General features: G+C 44.8%; 1 protein-coding gene and 1 non-coding gene across 2 annotated transcripts; one reads left to right on the top strand and one right to left on the bottom strand.

The window, feature by feature from the left end:
• Window positions 1-1,147: 1,147 nt before the first annotated feature.
• On the bottom strand, window positions 1,148-7,255 carry LOC119930039 (BTB/POZ domain-containing protein KCTD12-like). Its single transcript, XM_038748462.1, has 3 exons — window positions 7,149-7,255; window positions 6,573-6,733; window positions 1,148-3,496 (listed from the first exon to the last, which is right to left on the bottom strand). Exon 3 carries the CDS (start codon window positions 3,478-3,480, stop codon window positions 2,596-2,598), a length of 885 nt encoding a protein of 294 aa, XP_038604390.1. The 5' UTR covers window positions 3,481-3,496; window positions 6,573-6,733; window positions 7,149-7,255; the 3' UTR covers window positions 1,148-2,595.
• Window positions 7,256-8,855: 1,600 nt separating this feature from the next.
• LOC119930279 lies at window positions 8,856-8,993 on the top strand. Its single transcript, XR_005451761.1, has one exon. It is a non-coding gene; the product is annotated as a small nucleolar RNA SNORA7 (small nucleolar RNA).
• Window positions 8,994-19,594: the final 10,601 nt, after the last annotated feature.

Below are 19,594 nucleotides of genomic sequence, written 5' to 3' on the forward strand. Positions count from 1 at the left end.
TGTGTACCCTTTTCATTTCCTTTTAACACAAACCATAAAAATGGACTTAGTAATGGACTTATTAGTTCCATTCTAAGTACTTAATACAGTGCTTTGCACATAGTAAGCGATCAAACACCATCAGTTGATTGAATCTTTGGGTCTGTCCCATGCAGAGCTCTATCTATCCCTATATTCATTCATTCATTCAATCGTATTTATTGAGAGCTTACTGTGTGCAGAGCACTGTACTAAGCGCTTGGGAAGGACAAGTTGGCAACATATAGAGATGGTCCCTACCCAACAGTGGGCTCACAGTCTAGAACACAGTCTAGAACAGTCTATACTCATTTGTTCTGTGAAACCCTTTTTGTTGGGTAGGGAATGTCTCTGTTGCTGAATTGCACTTTCCAAGAGCTTAGCACAGTGCTCAGCACATGCTAAGCGCTCAATGAATAGGACTGAATGAATGAAAAACCAAAATGACAACAAACCTAGATCCTGGGACAGTATCTGGTTGAAGAAACAGCTAGAGAGGTCTTGATGTCGCGAGCCAGAGCTCTGACTATTTTATAGAGTTCTTTCATTAGGGGCGATTTAGTGAATACAGTTGTTTTTGTGAGTTTGCCTTCATTTTTTTTCTTGCCCTAATGTGTCTGTCAGTCATTAGATCTGGTTTAGATGAGTCATACATGGTATAATCTCTTTTCCCACTAACACAGCCAAACCAGTAATGTATTTAGGGTCAAGTGCCTAGGCGGTTTGGTACAGCAGCTCCAGGCCATAAACCACACCACACTCCCACATCGTATTGTGCAATATGACATCTGGCACACACTTCCCTAGAGATTCTCAGGGTAAGCACAGAAGTAGGTCAGTGGGGAGACTGGAGAATGTCAGGGTTGGAATTTTTCCCCAGGGAGGGGGAACAGAAAACATAGCTTGGGGAGACCATAGAGAAATGTGGTATCTCTATTTCTCTAATTCCTGAACCCGCAGTGAGGCTGAATCTCTGTCACGTTTACAAGAAATAAAATAGGTACCTTGCGTTTCTTTGAAATTTACACCATGTGGATACCCTACCACCAGCAGAACAGGGACAACGGAGGGCAGCATGGGGAACAAAACAAGCACGAGGCCGAGGGAACGAAACAAAGGGAAGAGTGGAGAGAGAAGAATCTCTTTTTTAATGAAAAAGGAGGCTTTCCTAATGAAAGAAACTCAGACACCACCTGTACATGATGCTTTCCTTGTCTGTTCCTTATCTGGTTCTCACAGCCCAAGTGGCCTAGTTGTTTTCCAGAAACCTTTTCACCTCTAGGCACCTCAGCTTAGACGGGGGCATCTTCTGGATCGCCAGATGGGCACAAAGGCAGCACAGGGCAAGTCAGTTTTCCTTGTTTTCTTTTTTCCTTTATTACATGAACCCAGGCAAAGCAAGCAGACGCCTGCCTCAGGCTTCCAAGCGCACAGCTCCTTGCCCACTGCAGTTAGAAAGAGACCGTCCCCAGTTGATTTGGCAGGGTTTCTTCCACATTTCCCTTTAGTAACTAAATAAAGGCATCGCTGGGGGTGATCAGAAGGTCACTGGCTCTAATCCTTAATCCCATCCGTGTGACACATGATTAGTCTTGTTGCTTTTCCCCCACATTTCCTCACATTTCCTCATGCAGGAAAAGGCAAAGGTGAAGCTGACATGAACATCAAACTATTGGAAAGGTTAAGCGCCGACTAAAAAGTACTTACCAAGAAAGAACCGGCTCATGCCCCCACCCCCCACGCCTCCCACCCTCACCCTCTTGTGTTTGGGTTCTATGTTATGTGTCCCTTTTTGCCTATCTACAGAAAGTAGGCATTTCAGGCAGCCCTTTAAAACCGTGAACCCTCTCCCCTTTTCCTAACTCATCAGGCCCACTAGCAGTCTACATACTAAGCTGCTGGCAATAACCCTACATGTGTTTCTTTCTAACCCTTTCCCTCCCACCTTCTAAATGATAATACATTTCAGTTTTCTGAGCTGAGGTCCGCTTGGGAGAACCCAGACCTCTTCGTAACCCTGTTCCAAATAATGAGCCTCGCAAGGTCAGAATGAGGATCTGCTTCCACTCCCCAGGTGGATTCAAATAACAGAGTACGTGAGGGAGCCCAGGATTCAGAGGGGAACCGGGACGTAAGCCTCAGTTTGGCATTTCTCCGCCTGTTAAGCTTGGCAGCTTTATCCAACCACGAATGTCAACAAGAATACCCTAAAGTCGAAACATACATACTACAGCTGCATACGCGTACGTGAACTTTCCCCAGATCGAGTGTCCGGATCCGTCATCCAAGGAGGGGTCGGGAGATACTGTTGGCTTTAGCTGGAAGCTGGATTGAGGTTTGACATTATGCAGGAAAGTGCCAGTGAGGATTCAATTGGAGGCAGGAGAGAGGGAGGAATTGGGGAATGGGAAAAGGGTGCGTCATGAAAGACGGGTGAGGGAAACCAAGGTCCAAAAGGATCGAAGTCTATTTCTAAAGAAAACCGCTGGCAGGGGAACAGGGTGGGAAGGGAGAGTTTGGTATTTTTTTGGTTGCTTTTTTTTTTTTTGTGGGTGATTGTTATTTTTTTTTAAAGCATCACTCACGGTAGAAAACATATTCGGTGTAAGAGGTCCAGATCTTGTCATCCGTCTGGTCGTGGGCGAACGCACAGGTGCCGGTGGAGTTGCACGCCACCATGTGGAAGCCGGCATCGGCCAGTTTGTCAAAGGCTTGCTCCAGGAAGGTGAATTTGAGGTAGTAACGGGACGTGTAGCGCTCGGGGGGCCGGTCGGGGTCCCTGCTCTCGTTGAGGGTGTCCCCGAACACTTCTTTGGCCAGCGAAGTCTTGCCGCACACCATAATCCGGGCCACGCGCCGGAACTTGGCGTCGGTTTGGCTGTCCCGGCCCAGGGTGTAGGAGCCCCGGTAGCCGATGGTGATGAAGCCGGCCCGCCGGAGGTCAGAGCTGCCACCGCTGCCCCCCAGGATGGCCGGGGAGCCCCCTGGACCGCCGGCTGGGGCAGGGCTAGTGGCCGAGAGGCTACGGGCGGTGTCCACGTTGGGGGACAGCTCCTCCGAGTCGCTTTGGCACGGGTCATCCCCGATGGAGTTCTGCTTGGTGACTTTGGGGGCCAGCAGCTTGGCTAGCTCTGGTAGCTTGAAGTATTCGGCCTCCCTCTGCAGCCGGCTCCTCTCGGGGAAGTGGTCGGGGAGCACCAGCTGTTGGTCCCTCATGTAGTCCAGGACGTAGCGGAACAGGAAACCGTCCCTGTCCACGAAGAATCTCCCTTTGCTGTCCCGGGCCAGGGCGCAAGAGTTCTTTTGGCTGAACATTTCCCAGAGCAGCGAGCCGGGGATGCTGACCAGGGTCGGGTAGCGGGTGATGTACACTTGGCCCCCCACGTTGAGTTCGATGATCTCGGGGAAGGCGCCGAAGTCCTCGTTCGACTTGGCACAGCTCGCGTTATCCGCCAGGGCCATGCTGAGCTCCCTTCAACTGAAAAAGCAAGGAGAACCTGAGTGATTGTGCTGCCCGGGGATTGTATCGACAAAAGCCAGATAGCCAACCAAAATAGCCAGTGACAGAGAGAGAGAGAGAGAGAGAGAGAGAGAGAGAGAGAGAGCTGTGTATCTGAATAGCTCTTCTGGGCTTCTAGCCATATCCACCTACCCAACTCTTAATCTATGCATAATTTATACATATATATGTGCATGCCTTGATCTATGTATAATTTATATAGATGCGCACACACACACATATGTGCATATTCTGTATAGCCTTATATGTAAAGAACATAAAATTTCATGCAGGGACATGTATCACCATGCCTCTGCACACAGTAAGCCCTCAATACCACTGGTTGGTTGAAATTTTTCTCAGTGACCATTTTGGATTCGTGAGTTGTCTATGAAAATACCATTTGTCCCTGGGAAAATAATCACATTTCTAGCCAGGATGTTTGCTCCTTTTTAGTAGGAAAATATATTTTTCTCTCGCCCCCACTCCGCCCCCTTCGTCCCATTTTCAAGGAAAGAAGGTGTGATGCTTTTGGGTGCCAGAACAATTGTGTGTGGGGTCACTTTTTCTCACTCCCCTGTCAGAAACAGAAGAGCTCTGTTACCCCGACCAGGTCCCACCCTGCTGAGGAAAGAGATCTGGGTTCTATTTTGCATCTGGCTGTAGGCACACACAGTGATGATCTGGCTTCTGAGCCTTTATTTCCAAAGGGTGAAGCCAGAGAAAGACCAGGATTGGACTTTCAGATTCATTCATTCATTCACTCGGATTTATTGACCACTTACTGTGTGCAGAGCAATGTACTAAGTGCTTAGCTCTGTACTAAGTCTGACTCCTAAACAGAACATATTCTTTGGAAAAAGATTTGCAAAAAACATAAAGAAAAAGCCCTCCCCAATATCATTTTGATGCTGTCACTGAGTCTGGTGAAGCTTACAGATAGAAATAAAGCTGATAATGAGAAAGATCCAACCAAGAAGAGAGCCTCATCTGTCATCTCTAAATGGAAGTCTAAAGGCATGAAGAAAAACATTTCCCAAACAAAGAAACTTTTGATAACTTGAAAGAAACCATACCGGGCTTATAATGCTTGGTAAGCATTGAGCACTTAACAAATACCAGTATTATTATCTCTTTTTTTAAAAAAATATGCGAGTGTCACCTCCCCTTTTTATCTTTGCCAACCCCATTCCAGACTCTCTGGGAGGTAGAAAGAGTCAGCCAGTCAGTCAATTGTATTTACTGAGCACTAACTGTATGCAGAGCACTGTACCAAGCACTTGGGAGAGTACAGTATAACAATATAACAGCCATGTTCCCTCCCTGCAATGAGCTTGAAGAGGGTTAATTAGTTCTTCAGTCAGGTCTTATAAAAATGCACTTAATTCATTCTATCCATTGTATTTATTGAGCACTTCCCATATACAGAGCATTCATTCATTCAATCGTATTTATTGAGTTCTTACTGTGGGCAGAGCACTGTATTAAGTGCTTGGAAAGTACAATTCAGCAATAGAGACAATCCCTAACCACACTGGGCTTGTACTAAGTGCTTGGGAGAGCACTTGGGAGAGTGCCTGGGAGAAGCAGCATGGCTCAGTGGAAAGAGCCCTGGCTTTGGAGTCACAGGTCATGGGCTCAAATCCTGACTGTGCCAATTGTCAGCTGTGTGACTTTGGGCAAGTCACTTAACTTCTCTGTGCCTCAGTTCCCTCATCTGTAAAATGGGGATTAAGACTGTGAGCCCCACGAGGGACAACCTGATTACCTTGTATCTACCCCAGTGCTTAGAACAGTGCTTGGCACATAGTAAGTGCTTAATAAATGCCATCATTATTATTATTACAATATAACAACAAGCGGACACATTCTCTGCCCACCGGTCATGCGGCTTTGGTTATTTCTGGAATAAGGGATATTTTCCCCCTACACAGGGCTCATAGGAGCATAGCCTCTCCCAGGCAGTCAGTCAATCATATTTATTGTGTGCAGAGCACTGTACTAAACTCTGGGGAGCCCGCTGCTGGGTAGGGACCGTCTCTATATGTTGCCAACTTGTACTTCTCAAGCGCTTGGTACAGTGCTCTGCACACAGTAAGCGTTCAATAAATACGATTGAATGAATGAATGAATGAATGGGGAGGGTACAGTATAGCAATATAACAGACACATCCCCTCACCATGGAAGGTTCTTCAAAGGAGAGCTTAAATGAGGATGATGAGCCATCAGCTGAAAAAGGAGCAGCTACCTGGGGGAAGCATGGGGTTCAAGCCCCCCTTTTCCTCTGCTCCCTTTGCTCTACCTCCCTCCCCCCCACAACACTTATGTATATATGTGTACATATTTATAATTCTATTTCTATTAATGATGTGCATATATCTGTAATTCTATTTATACTGATGCTATTGATGCCTGTTTCCTTATTTTGATGCCTGTCTCCCCCTTCTAGACTGTGAGCCCGTTGTGGCAGGGATCGTCTCTCTTTGTTGCTGAATTGCACTTTCCAAGCGCTTAGTACAGTGCTCTGCACACAGTAAGCGCCCAATAAATACGATCGATTGAGTGAATGAAGGAGCTTTTTCCTCCTCCTCCCTCCCTCCCAGGATCCAGAAGTTATCCCACCTGCTGCCCCCAAATCCAGGGCTGTCAAAGCGTGCCCCAAGACCTCACCACGTCTAGGTCCAGCTAGCAAGGATTTTCCAGGGGGATAATAATAATAAGGGTGGCATTTATTAAGCGCTTACTATGTGCAAAGCGCTGTTCTAAGCTGGGGAGGCTACACGGTGATCAGGTTGCTCACAGTCTTTAATCCCCATTTTCCAGATGAGGGACCTGAAGCACAGAGAAGTGAAGTGACAAAAGTCACACAGCCGACAATTGGCGGAGTCGGAATTTGAACCCATGAACTCTGACTCCAAAGCCCCTGCTCTTTCCACTGGGCCATGCTGGATGATGCTGATGGTGTCTGTTAAGCGCTCACTATGTGCCAAGCACTGTTTTAAGGCAGCTGACAAATGAGCAGTGGGACTAAGCATCCGAGCTGGGCTCACTCACCGTTCTCTCTCCGCATGGGCCTCGCAGACCAGCAGGGAGTCAGGACCGGCTCCGGGGAACAAAAAAGGGCATCAGAAACCCCCTGGCATCCAGCCCGATGGCCACTTCGCCCTCTTGTTCTTTCTCAGAAGGCTGGGGCCCTGGAGACTCGGGCCACCCAGCTGCAAGTGGAGGCAAAGGAGGAAGAAGGTTAGAAACAGCAATGATGAAATAGACGCCCCCCCTTCTTCCCTCTTGGCAATTCCTGCTCAGCTCTAGTCCGAAGAGGGACCTCCCATTCCCACCCTTTGTCTGCCCCACTTGGAAGCAACGGGAAAAAAAACAATCAAATGAAAATCCAAAAAAAAAAATCCATCCACCCAAGGAGCAGGAGTTTTTCTTTTAATTTTTTTTTTTGGAATCCTCTTAGAAGGGCACGCCTGCTTTCCCCCAAAGCAGCAGCTCCCAACTGGGGTGTACCGAAAAGGGCGTCAGAGAACCATCAAAAAGCCCCTTTTTTTGCTGGAATGCTGCAGCTCAGCCTTAGAGAATCGATGTCCTGGAAGGGAAAGCAAAGAGGTTAACGGATCAGTTTACCTTTAATCTTTTACTCTAGGACACAGGGGCTGCTCGGGACTGCTTTCTCAGCCTCTGTCTGCTTTCCTCCCTCCCTCCCTCTCTGTTGCTCTCCCTCTCCGCTGCTTGGGTTATTGCACTGGATTTACCTTTTTATTGCCGGGAAGCTCCGGACCCTCCTCCTCTTTACGACACACTTGACTCGTCCCTGCCAACCTCCCAGATGCAAATTGCAAGCGCTTGGAAGAGGAAGAAGAAATTATTTTTTTCCCTGTTTTTTTTTTTGCTTCCCTCTGCTCTTTTTCTTTCCCCTTGGTTCCCCGAGGACGATTAAACAATTGGAGAAGGGAAACTGCAGGATTAGTAGCTCCAAGCAGGGCATTTGTGAAGGACTTGGTAGGATTTTTTTTTTCTTGATCATCTATTCAGTTTAAGGTCCCTTTAACAATGGGCTAGGATAGCTCCTTACTACAGCTCCCAACTTCTTGAAGGATCTCTTTCAAAAAAATTGAAATTCAAGCTGGAGGAGAGATTGGTTCAGCTCTCACAGCTAAAATAAGTGCCCTTCTGCAGCATCAGCTCTAGAAAAGAGTACTATAGTAGTAGTAGCATTTAGTGAGAGCTTCACTCACTGTGGTGCACTGTACCAGATACTTGAAGAACCGAATTACAAAGAGGAGTAGTAGTAGTAGTAATGGTATTTAATAATAATGGTATTTGTTAAGTGCTTACTATGTGCAAAGCACTGTTCTAAGCGCTGGGGGATACAAGGTGATCAGGTTGTCCGGGCTCACAGTCTTAATCCCCATATGTTCCCTACCCACAATGAACTCACGGTCTAATACTTGCAGAGATCAACACTAAGTGTTTAGGGGAGTACAATTAAATTAAAGGGTGTGATCCCTGCCCTCAAGAATCTTATAATTTAGGAGGAATCATAGCTCTTGGGGCCCTAGAGTACGTGTCGAGATTTTCATGGAGAATCACTTGGCATTATTGCATTACAAATCTGGTAATTTTTTTTTTCCCTTGGTCATATAGAGAAAGAATGAGAGCATACTCAGCTAGTGGCACAGGATGTGTCTATTATATTGTAGTCTCCAAGCACTTAGTACAATGCGCCACACACAGTAAGTGCTCACTAAATGTAATTGATAGAGAGGGCAAGAAGTCCACAGGGCTTTTGTCAGTCAATGATGATGATGGTATTTGTTAAGCACTTACTATGTGCCAAGCACTGTTCTAAGCGCTGGGGTAGACACAAGGTAGGTTTTCCCACGTGGGGTTCAGAGTCTTCATCCCCATTTTACTGATGAGGCAACTGAGGCACAGAGAAGTTAAGTGACTTGCCCAAAGTCACACAGCTGACAAGTGGCAGAGGTGGGAGTAGAACCAATGACCTCTGACTCCCAAGCCTGTGCTCTTTCCACTAAGCCACGCTGCTTCCCTATGTAATATTAAGGTCTTGTTGGAAAGGGATCTTGTGGCTAGGATTAGCAGTAGTCTGAATTATTCCACAGTGTTGTTTGGACTTGGAGAAGCTGTAAGGCCTAGTGAAGTCAGAGGACCTTGGTTCTAATCCCCACTCTGCCATCGTCCTCTTGTATGAACTTGGACAAGTTGCAACTTCTCTCTGCTTTAGTTTCCTTGTCTTTCCTTTATCTGTGAGCCCCATGTGGAACAGGGACTGTGTCCACTCTAAATATCCCGTACCTACCCTAGTGCTTCTCCCTCTCAGGGTCACACCTGGAGAGTTTCCAGTCCTCTATCAGTCTCGACTACGGGAGGGAGAGTCAAGCAGAGGCCTGTCCATTCCATCCCTAGCTTGGCCAGTGGCTAGTGAGTGGAAGGCAATCTTCTACAAGTCAAAACTCACCCGTGCTGGGCAGCAGCAGCACGGGAGAGAGTCGAGGGTGGAGACTCAAGTTGACTGCGTGGAAGGAGACAATGGTAGACCACTTCTGGATTTTTACCAAGAAAACTCTCTGGATCCATTACCAGAACGATCACAGATGGAGGTGGGGCATTCTATAGCATTGCTATGGGTCGGAGATGACTTGACGGAGTAAGACAAGACCCCCGTTCTTAGTACAGTGCTTGACACACAATAACTACTATGCTATTATTATTATATTCAAATGGTAAAGGGAAAACACCACCGAGTCTGTCTGGTAAAGGAGACCCCAATTATCTGTCTGACCATGATTAATCCTGTGCATGTGGTGTCTGAAAGATCCTCTTGCTTGTTCCGTCCTAAGTTTCTCAACCTGACACATCTAGGAGAGAGAATCCCACTGGTATATGCTGAGGCTCAGGAATGATTCTTCACAGCTGGATTGTGCTTTCCCTCAGATGGATCAAAAATAAAGCCAAATCGCTGCACTCCAGTTGAAGCGGGAAGACAGACAGGTTATATGCCTTTCTCAAAATCAAGCTAACTCCTACAAAGCTACGAGGTTCTAACACTCTCTCTGCTGTTCCTACAACTAAGCCATCCTGAGAATAATAATGATGGTATTTGTTAAGCACTTACTATGTGCAAAGCACTGTTCTAAGCGCTGGGGGGGATACAAGATGATCAAGTTTTCCCACGTAAGGCTCACAGTCTTAATCCCCATTTTACAGGATGAGGTAACTGAGGCTCAGAGAAGTTAAGTGACTTGCCCAAGGTCACACAGCAGACATGTGGCAGAGCTGGGATTTGAACCCATGACCTCTGACTCCAAAGCCCATGCTTTTTCCACTGAGCCACGCTGTTTCTCTGAGAAGTAAATGAACACTTTCCCCTCCAAATCAAAATCTTTCAGAAGACCTATAAGTCTGGGGGAGGGAGGACCTCACCTGTCTGGAGACATTGCTCTGAATTGGAATTTGCTTCTTGGTTATGTCCTAGAAAATGGTAAATGGAAAGCAGCGTGGCTAAGTGGGAAGCTGCGTGGCTCAGTGGAAAGAGCATGGGCTGGGAGTCAGAGATCATGGGTTCTAATCCCATCTCCACCACTTGTCAGCTGTGTGACTTTGGGCAAATCACTTAACTTCTCTGTGTCTGTTACCTTATTGGTAAAATGGGTATTAAGACTGAGCCCCACGTGGAACAACCTGATTACCTTATATCTACCCCAGTGCTTAGAACAGTGCTTGGCACATAGTAAGCGCTTAACAAATATCATTATTTGTCTTTGCTGAGTTCTTCCTGTAGTCATCTTGGAGGATTCATTCATTCATTCAGTTGTATTTATTGAACAATTACTTTGTGCAGAGCACTCTACTGAGCCCTTGGGAGAGTACAACATAACAATAAGCAGACACATTCCTTGGATTCATTTTCTCATTATTGCCAGGGTTTGGGGGTTTTGTTTTCTTTCTCAGCCGGAATCACAGACATTGTGTAGTGATTCAGAATGTGCACTGGGTTCTTCTTTGGGATCTATTTGACTGCGCCATATCCAAGTCAAGAGCTCTTAATGATGATAAGTGCTATGTCCCAAGTGCTGGGTTAGATAGAAGGTATTAAGATCAAGCACAGTCTCTGTCCCAAATGGGGCTCACACTCTAAGAGGGAGAAACAGGAATTTAATCCCCATTATAATCCTGAGGAACCTGAGGTACAGAGAAGTTACCGAGACAATCGCTTAGTGCAGCGCCTTGTACACAGTAAGTGCTCAATAAATATGATTGAATGAATGAAGCATCTTGAATGAGGTTACACATAGCAAGCAATGGAGCTGGGATTAGAACCCAAGTCTCCCAACTCCAGGCCTGGGTTTTTTTACACTAGTCCCTGCTGCTTCTTCATTTTAGCTACTTGTGTCCTGCCAAGGGTGTTGGTTTTGGCAGGAAATTTCTTTCCTTCAAATTGACTGCTGAGGAAAGCAAGCAAAGGGAAAGCATCCCACATCCCAACTGTTTGCAAAGTCGCAGAACCAGAAATTATGGGGTTTGAGCAGATTCTCCAAGGGTGTGTCGGGGACCACCTCTCCTGCAGATACAAGATATCTTGACCCTTAGCTGCAAGCAACATCCTCTCCCCACACAAGGGGTTTCCCACCGCTGCTCAGAAGGATAAATAGGTAGTGAAAAGACAGGTTGAGGCTGAGTGCACCTCAATAGTCTTGAGATTCCTGGAAGACGGGAGTTAAATAAATTCAAGATCATTGGGTTTAATTTCTAGGGCTTTAATTTGAAATGAGTTCTTCCTGGGCAATAGTGCATTTCCATTTTGCAGTGCCCTCATTTTTTAAAATAGCATTTAAGTGCTTACTATGTGCCAGGGACCATCCTAAGAGTTGGGGCTGACATGAGCTAATCAGTTTGGGTACAGTCCATGTCTCACATAGGGATCACAGTCCTAATCCCCATTTTACATATGAGAGAACTGAGGAACCGAGAAGTTAAGTGACTTGCCCAAGGTCACACAGTAGACAAGTGGCAGAGCCGGGATTAGAATCCAGGTATTTAATAAGGGACAAAAACACTGGTCTAGTGGCAAGAGCTTGGGCTTGGGTTCAGAAGTTGTGGGTTCCAATCCCAGCTCCGCCACATCTGCTGTGTGACCTTGGGCAAGTCATTTAACTTCTTTGTGCCTCAGTTACCTCATCTGTAAAATGGGGATTAAGACTGTGAGCCCCACGTGGGACAACCTGATCACCTTGTACCTACCCCAGCGCTTAGAACAGTGTTTGGCACATAGTATGTGCTTAACCAATACTATTATTATTATATGTATATATGTACGTATTTATTACTCTATTTTACTTGTACATATTTATTCTATTTATTTTATTTTGTTAATATGTTTTGTTTTGTTGTCTGTCTCCCCCTTCTAGACTGTGAGCCCACTGTTGGGTACGGAATGTCTCTATATGTTGGCAACTTGTACTTCCCAAGTGCTTAGTACAGTGCTCTGCACACAGTAAGTGCTCAATAAATACGATTGAATGAATGAATGAATTATTATTATTCTCCTCAGTAGGCTGGGCTTATCCAGAGAGACTGCACGTAAGCCAGTGTGATGTTTCAGATGGAGTAGTTTCTTTCTCAGCTCTGACTTGCAGTTTCAGTTCAGTTGATGGTTCTGGGATCCACCAATATTTTCTATCTGTTGCAGCTCAGACCAGACAGGAAGGCATTGACAATTTGCGCGTGTATTTATTTCAGTGCTATCTGTGACATCTACTTTCATCTCTGGGGATTCATCAGGACTTCTCCGTAGCTCTCCCACTGACACCCTGAAATCTCTCCCAGTGAAGGCAATAACCTAAGATGTAGTGAAGACAAATGCCTCTAATTAGTATGTCAGAAATAAATTAATCAGTAAAAATAACAATAATGTGACCACCAAAGCTCAAGTCTTTATCCTTATTTCCCAGAGTGATGTTTCTGCCTAGTAAATAAAAATGGATAAATCTAAAGAGCCCTGAAAAGAGAAGACAGTTTTAATTTCCCCAACTCCCAGCTTGAGGTTGCATTGGACTGGTGCTGTTTAGGGAAGACTGCTGTTGTAAAACATGGATTTCATTTTTTTTTCTTTTTTTTTTTCAGTAAAGAACTGTCCTCTCCACTAAGTTTACATGTGTGCAGGTAAAGGGCATAAAGAGATAAGGTAGGAGGTTGCATTGGACTGGTGCTGTTTAGGGAAGACTGCTGTTGTAAAACATGGATTTCATTTTTTTTTCTTTTTTTTTTCAGTAAAGAACTGTCCTCTCCACTAAGTTTACATGTGTGCAGGTAAAGGGCATAAAGAGATAAGGTAGGATAAGTCATTATTGGGTCACTTGTAGTATATAACGTTCTGGAGAAGCTATATTTCTGCCCCGTTCCCTCAAATTCTGTCTCCAATAATATAATATTTTGGGGGCTACATTTGATTGTTGGCTTGACAACTGCTTCCACTGCCATCTCTTCATCACCCATGTAGGCACAGCTAAAATTCTATTCTGAAGCTATTTGTTTCAAGAGTCGTATAATTTTTTTAAGCCACAAATCCCTTAACTGACCTGTGAGGCGCCTATCCAACGAGAGATGATGAAGCTTATAGAATTTGTTCAGTGCTTACACTGTGTCAAGCACTGTTCTAAGCATTGGAGTACATAATGATAATCAGGTTAGACACAGTCCCTGTCCCACATGGGGCCCACAGTCCTAGTAGGACGGAAAACAAGTATTGAATCCCCATTTTACAGCTGAGGAAACGGAGGCAAAGAGAAGTTAAGTGACTTGCCCAAGGTCACACAGTGGGCAAGTGGTGCAGCCAGGATTAGAACCCAGGATTTCTGATTCTCAGGTCCATGCTCTTTCCCCTAGGCCATGCGGCTTCCCAAGTAGGTGGAGATCAATCCGCTTTGGAACCTAGAGATCTTCCATATATAAGACGAAAGCTTAATCTTGTCCTTCCTACAAAGCTAGACTCATCTCACCCCAAGCTGAGCCAAGCTTCAGTTTTTTTTCAGTTCTCTTCTTCCTTCTAGCCTCTTGTTTCTTGGGTCTCCTCTTTCTCTGACTCCATCCTGTCTGAGCCACATATTGGGGGCCTTATTCCTTGACCCCCTGGGCTGCTCATCAGAAGTCTCCCCATCACTGGATCCATTTTTCCTAATGCCTCAACTACTCCTTGGGAGAAAGTTAGGCAGTAGGAAGGTTCACTGCCTCTTCGGGGCTCTTAAGCATACTTAGAAACTGAGCTCGTGGTGGTCAGGGAATGGGTCTGTTTATTGTTATGTGGGACTCTCCCAAGCGCTTAACACAGGGTCTCCGAACACAGTAAGGGCTCAATAAATACGACGATGAATGAGCGGGTAGTGATAAAGCAAATGTTCCTGGCCGTAACCTCCCGTCTCCATTCAGTTCTTTGAAAGTAGGTGTACCTCGTTCTCCTCACTGTACCTCGATCTCGCCTGTCCCGCCATCGACCCCTGGCCCACGTCCTCCCCCTGGCCTGGAATGCCCTCCCTCCGCACATCCGCCAAGCTAGCTCTCTTCCTCTCTTCAAGGCCCTACTGAAAGCTCACCTCCTCCAAGAGGCCTTCCCACACTGAGCCCCCTTTTTCCTCTCCTCCTCCCCATCCCCCCCACCCTACCTCCTTCCCCTCCCCACAGCACCTGTATATATGTTTGTACAGATTTATTACTCCATTTATTTTACTTGTACATATTTACTACTCTATTTTGTTAATGATGTGCAGGTAGCTTTATTTCTATTTCTTCTGATGACTTGACACCTGTCCACATGTTTTGTTGTCTGTCTCCCCCTTCTAGACTGTGAGCACATTGTTGGGTAGGGACTGTCTCTATATGGTGCCAACTTGTCCTTCCCAAGAGTTTAGTACAGTGCTCTGCACACTGTAAGCACTCAATATGATTGGATGAATGAATGAAAGGTGAGTGAAAGAGATAGCAATGCCAGTCAGCAGCATCGTTGGCTTCTGAACAGTTCTGTTAAGGAATGAATGCGGTGTTCTTTTATACTGGGCAATTTGTGAAATTGGGAAATCTCTTCAGGGAGATTTGCACTTGGAATGTTCTCTTAGGGTAAGGGGCAAATAGTCTGCCCTTCAGGGAAAGTTACACAAATGAATGCAGACAGCATTCCCTTCAAATGCGAAGGACAATCTTCCTTACTGCAGGCACACACTGTATAGCCATGTGGTCTACTACATACAGTACGGGCTAAGGAATCAGAAGGACCTGGGTTCTAATGCCAGCCCCGTCATCTGCCTGCCGTGTGACCTTGGGCACATCACTTCTCTGTGCCTCAGTTCCCTCATCTGTAAAATGGGGATTAATAATAATAGTAATAATAACGATGGTATTTGTTAAGCACTTACTGTGTGCCAAGCACTGTTCTAAACACTGGGGAGATTCAAGGCGATCAGGTTGCCCCACGTGGGGCTCACAATCTTAATCCCCATTTTACAGATGAGGGAACTGAGGCCCAGAGAAGTTAGGTGACTTGCCCAACGTCACACAGCTGACAATTGGTGGAGCCGGGATTTGAACCCATGACCTCTGACCTCAAAGCCCTTCTGCATCTTTCCACTGAGCCACGCTGCTTCTCTGATTAAGAGTGTGAGCCCCACGTGGGACAGAGACTATACTTGTATCCACCACAGTGCTTAGTACAGTGCTTATTGTCTTTTGCTTCAATAATGGCTTTAGTGACAGTGTTTTTTTTTTTTCCCAGTGGGTGCATTGACCATTTTATCGAACTGGCATGGAGCTCACTTCCTGTAAGTACGATTAACCCATTTTATAGAGAATCCATGAGAGATTCTTGACCAAAAGTTCTCCCTCTAGAATGTAAGCTCCTTGTGGGCAGGAAGGTGACTTCCAACTCTGTTATATTGTACTCTCCCAATTACTTAGTACCGTGCTCTGCACACAGTAAGCGTTCAATAAATACGGTTGATTGATAGAGAGTGGGGTGCCAGTATAGGCACCAGTGTGGATGTCATACCAAAGTGGGCAATCGTGTGTTAAGACCCCATATGATAGTCAGGATTTCAATAAGTCGTTAATGAAAATGAATTAAATTCTCCCCATCACATCAGGGAATACCCATTGTTTGATGACTTCTGAGGGATTCTTAATTGAGACCTGCCACCCTAGGCTGAGTTTCTCTGCCATCCAGGGAAGAATTGCCTCTGTGAAGGAATATCTTAACCTCAGTAACAGACTATGTGTTCATTTTTTTTCCCCACTTCAGTAATCCAGATATTATGACCTGGAGTTTTATTGTGGCTTATTCATTTATTTGTACTTATTGAGCACTTAATGTGTGCAGAACACTGTACTAAGCACTTAGGAGAGTAGGCTTAGAACAATATAATGGACACATTCCCTGCCCACAGTGCACTTGTGTTGGATGAAAATTACCCAAAGGCTGCGGAGTCAAAGAATCAAAAGATCCTAGACTTTTACTATAAACATGGAGCAGATACGCTAGCCAAAGATAAAATTAATTGCCCATATTGTCATCTTGGTCCCAAAGGTGTGAGAAGTCAGCTTTGAGCATCCACAGCACCTATGAAGATGGATGAATTGCGTTCAGGTTGCAGTTGTTTTGATCCCAGTCCAATTCTTCTGCAAAAAATGATAAAGCTCTGGGTTATGGACTGACTAAATCAGGTCTTCCAGAGTCCCAATGAGACAATATCTGAATATGGAAATAGAACATTTTAATAACAATACTCAAAAATTGTATGTTGGGGGGGGCGGTGATTGGAATTGGATCCAGGGTGTTAAATTGTAATAATATTTAGTCATTTGTATTTCATCTGGGCTTGAATTTGGGTAGTTACATCTTTCATGTTCATGTTTTTAATTTTTTATTCAAATGCTTTGTCTCCATCTCCTGCCTTTGGCACATCACAATTGATTGATGTACATGGGGTTATTTTTGTTCCCGGCTACATCTTATTGCATTCAGGCAATGATGCCGTGTGTGTGTGTGTGTGTGTGTGTGTGTGTGTGTGTGTGCGCACCTGTCTTTTGTGTTTGTGTGTGTCTGTGTGTTTGATCAACTGGGAGCTGGTGAAGATGAGGAGTTGGGTGAGCTCTCTCATATATGCTCTATTTCTGTCAGTAACCAGGAGTCCAGATTTCATTATTATTATCATTATTATTAAGTGGCATTGAGTCGTTTTTGATTCATAGCAACTCCATGAATATACTTTCTCCAGAACACCCTGTCCTCTGCCATAATCCATAACCTTTCTAACGGCTCTTCCGTTATCATCATTATGGTCTCTATCCATCTAGCTGCAGGTCCGCCTCTTCCACATTTTCCCTGGACTTTTCCAGATTACCCCCAGGGAATCCTGGAATATGGGCTGCCATCCACTGACATCCAAGAAGAGAAGTCTCCAAGCCACATTCGTTCATTCAATCGTATTTATTGAGTGCTTACTGTGTGCAGAGCACTGTACTAAGCACTTGGGAAGTACAAGTTGGCAACATATAGAGACGGTCCCTCCCCAACAACGGGCTCACAATCTAGAAGGATGTGATAGGACCTGTCACAACTTCTCTGTGCCTCAGTTCCCTCATCTAGAAAATGGAGATTAAGACTGTGAGCCCCATGTGGGACAACCTGATTACCTTGTATTCCCCCAATGCTTAGAACAGTGCTTGGCACATAGTAAGCGCTTAACAGGCCATCATTATTATTCTTATACAGGGGAAGGAAGGGATTGATGGTGATATTCCAGAGTAACCTAGCAACACTTCTCTTCCCCACTGCCCCACCTACTTCTGACCCCTCCCTTGTTTCAATTATATGATTTCTTGGCTACTGCAGTCTTGCTCAGTAGAATGTCTCCTTCATATACCACAAAATGAGGGCAATTTGCAAACAGTTCAAGAGACACCATAATTATTCGGTTTATGTAACCACGCTTCACTGGTTCTCACCAGATGTGATCTCTAGCCGGTTATTTCCTTTTCTGGAATCATCCCATAGCTTTATATGGATGTGGTGTTATAAGGGGGGATAGGAAACAACCTCTGCCACAGAGGGAATTGTATGAGATGTAAAGGAAACACGGGAAAAATGCAGTTGTTTTTCATCTCAGACTTCTAGACTCCTTCATAGCCTTATTATCATCAACAAAAATTTATTGATTGCCCCCTTTAGGCTTAGAAATATTCTAGACTTTAGAGATTTAAAATTAGGGGGAAACTATGTTAACAACAGTGGGTTTCTAATTGCAATGAAAGAAACAGAGCAAATAATACCTACCAAGAGCCTCTTAACATGAAGTAGCTTAATAAAGACGATAGAATGAATGAATGAAAGTTACCAACTTTCAAAAAAAAAGTATACCATGCCTTTGTATCAGCCATGGATAACTTTTGGGAAACTCAGTTAGATCCTAGACAAATTGTTGTTTGGCAAATGGCAACTCACAGTCCCTATCAATCAATCAATTCAGTCAATCAATGGTATTTATTGAGTGCTTACGGAGTGCAGAGCACAGTACTAAATAATCAACTGTATAGAGAACTTACTGTGTGTGGGGCACTGTAGTAAGCGCTTGTGAGAGTACAATATAGAGGACTTGGGAGATTATAATAAAACATGCTCCCTTACCCACAACAAGCTTAGAGTCTAGAGTGGAGAGAAAGAGAAAGGGAAGTGGATATGTTTTTCCCCTTTTCCTTTAGGTGTCTAAGACCTATTGACACTTCATTCAGTAACACACATATTAACATCATCATGACTACTTAGTCATCTTGAGTTCTATTGACAGGCAATCCCTGCTTAAGAAGTCAGTCACTGTAGTATGAAGTGACTAAATGCCATCATCTTTAGTAACCAGAGACTGATCATCACCTTCAATGCAAGCAATTATATTCAATACGAGTCGAGGGTTGCCAGCTAGCTGTGAATAAATCCACTCCAATCCCTGAGTTTTCTGGGGGGAGGTGGAGAAAATCCCAAATCCTCGGGCATTACCTATATGAGATCACGTACCAAACTCCAACACACGTGTGCCAGTTACCTTGCTCTTAATCAAAAAGAGCAAATATGAGGAGTTTTGTGACCATTTTCATTATAAATGATGCTGATTGGCAACCAGGTTGTGATTTTCCTTTGCCTGAGGATAGGGAAATTTTATGAGATTTAACAACTCCACAGTTCTTTCCCTTTGGATTGTCTTTACACGGGCCGCACATTTACAGATGGTGTTGGAAACGGTGGGTGGGAGAAGAATTCTCTGGAGCTTCTCAATGTTGCCAATATGCAAATCGCATCCAAATGATTTCATAGCCAGACTCTTAGGGGGTTCCCAGGGTAAATTATTTCCATTCCCACCACTGGTTCAAGATTATGAAAAAGAAGTTCTCAAGCAAATGTTTCTATTCCTTTCCTAGAATCAAGAATCCCCATCTTCTAAACATCATCTCCCTTTTGGAGAGGGACAACTTTGCTCTTCTGCCCAGAAGCAGCATGGCCTAGTGGATAGAGAACAAGTCTGGGAGTCTGAAGGGTTCTAATCCCGGCTCTCTTGTCTGCTGTGTTATCTTGGGCAAGTCACTTCACTTCTCTGTTCCTCAGTTACCTCATCTGTAAAATGGGGATTAAGACTGGGAGCTCTGTGTGGGACATCGACTGTGTCCCACCAGACTGTGAGCCCACTGTTGGGTAGGGACTGTCTCTATATGTTGCCAACTTGTACTTCCCAAGCACTTAGTACAGTGCTCTACACACAGTAAGCACTCAATAAATACGATTGATTGATTGATCGACTGTAACCAACTTGATTAGCTTATATCAACCCCAGAGCTGAGCACAGTGTCTGGCATGTAGTAAGCGCTTAACAAAATACCATTTTAAGAAATAAACAAAAACAATGATCCAGTGTACGTGCAATATAACTTGCTAGCACTGCTTGTTGGTATTATAATTGTGGCATGTCAGTGCTTACTATGTGCCAAGAGCTGAATGAAACTCTGAAATAGATGCAAGG

The sequence above is a fragment of the Tachyglossus aculeatus genome, chromosome 6, assembly GCF_015852505.1.
Source record: "Tachyglossus aculeatus isolate mTacAcu1 chromosome 6, mTacAcu1.pri, whole genome shotgun sequence".
NCBI classification, from domain to species: Eukaryota; Metazoa; Chordata; class Mammalia; order Monotremata; family Tachyglossidae; genus Tachyglossus; species Tachyglossus aculeatus.

Excerpts from the sequence above, each read along its gene's own strand:
- LOC119930039 (XM_038748462.1), bottom strand. The coding sequence starts at position 3,480 with ATGGCCCTGGCGGATAACGCGAGCTGTGCCAAGTCGAACGAGGACTTC.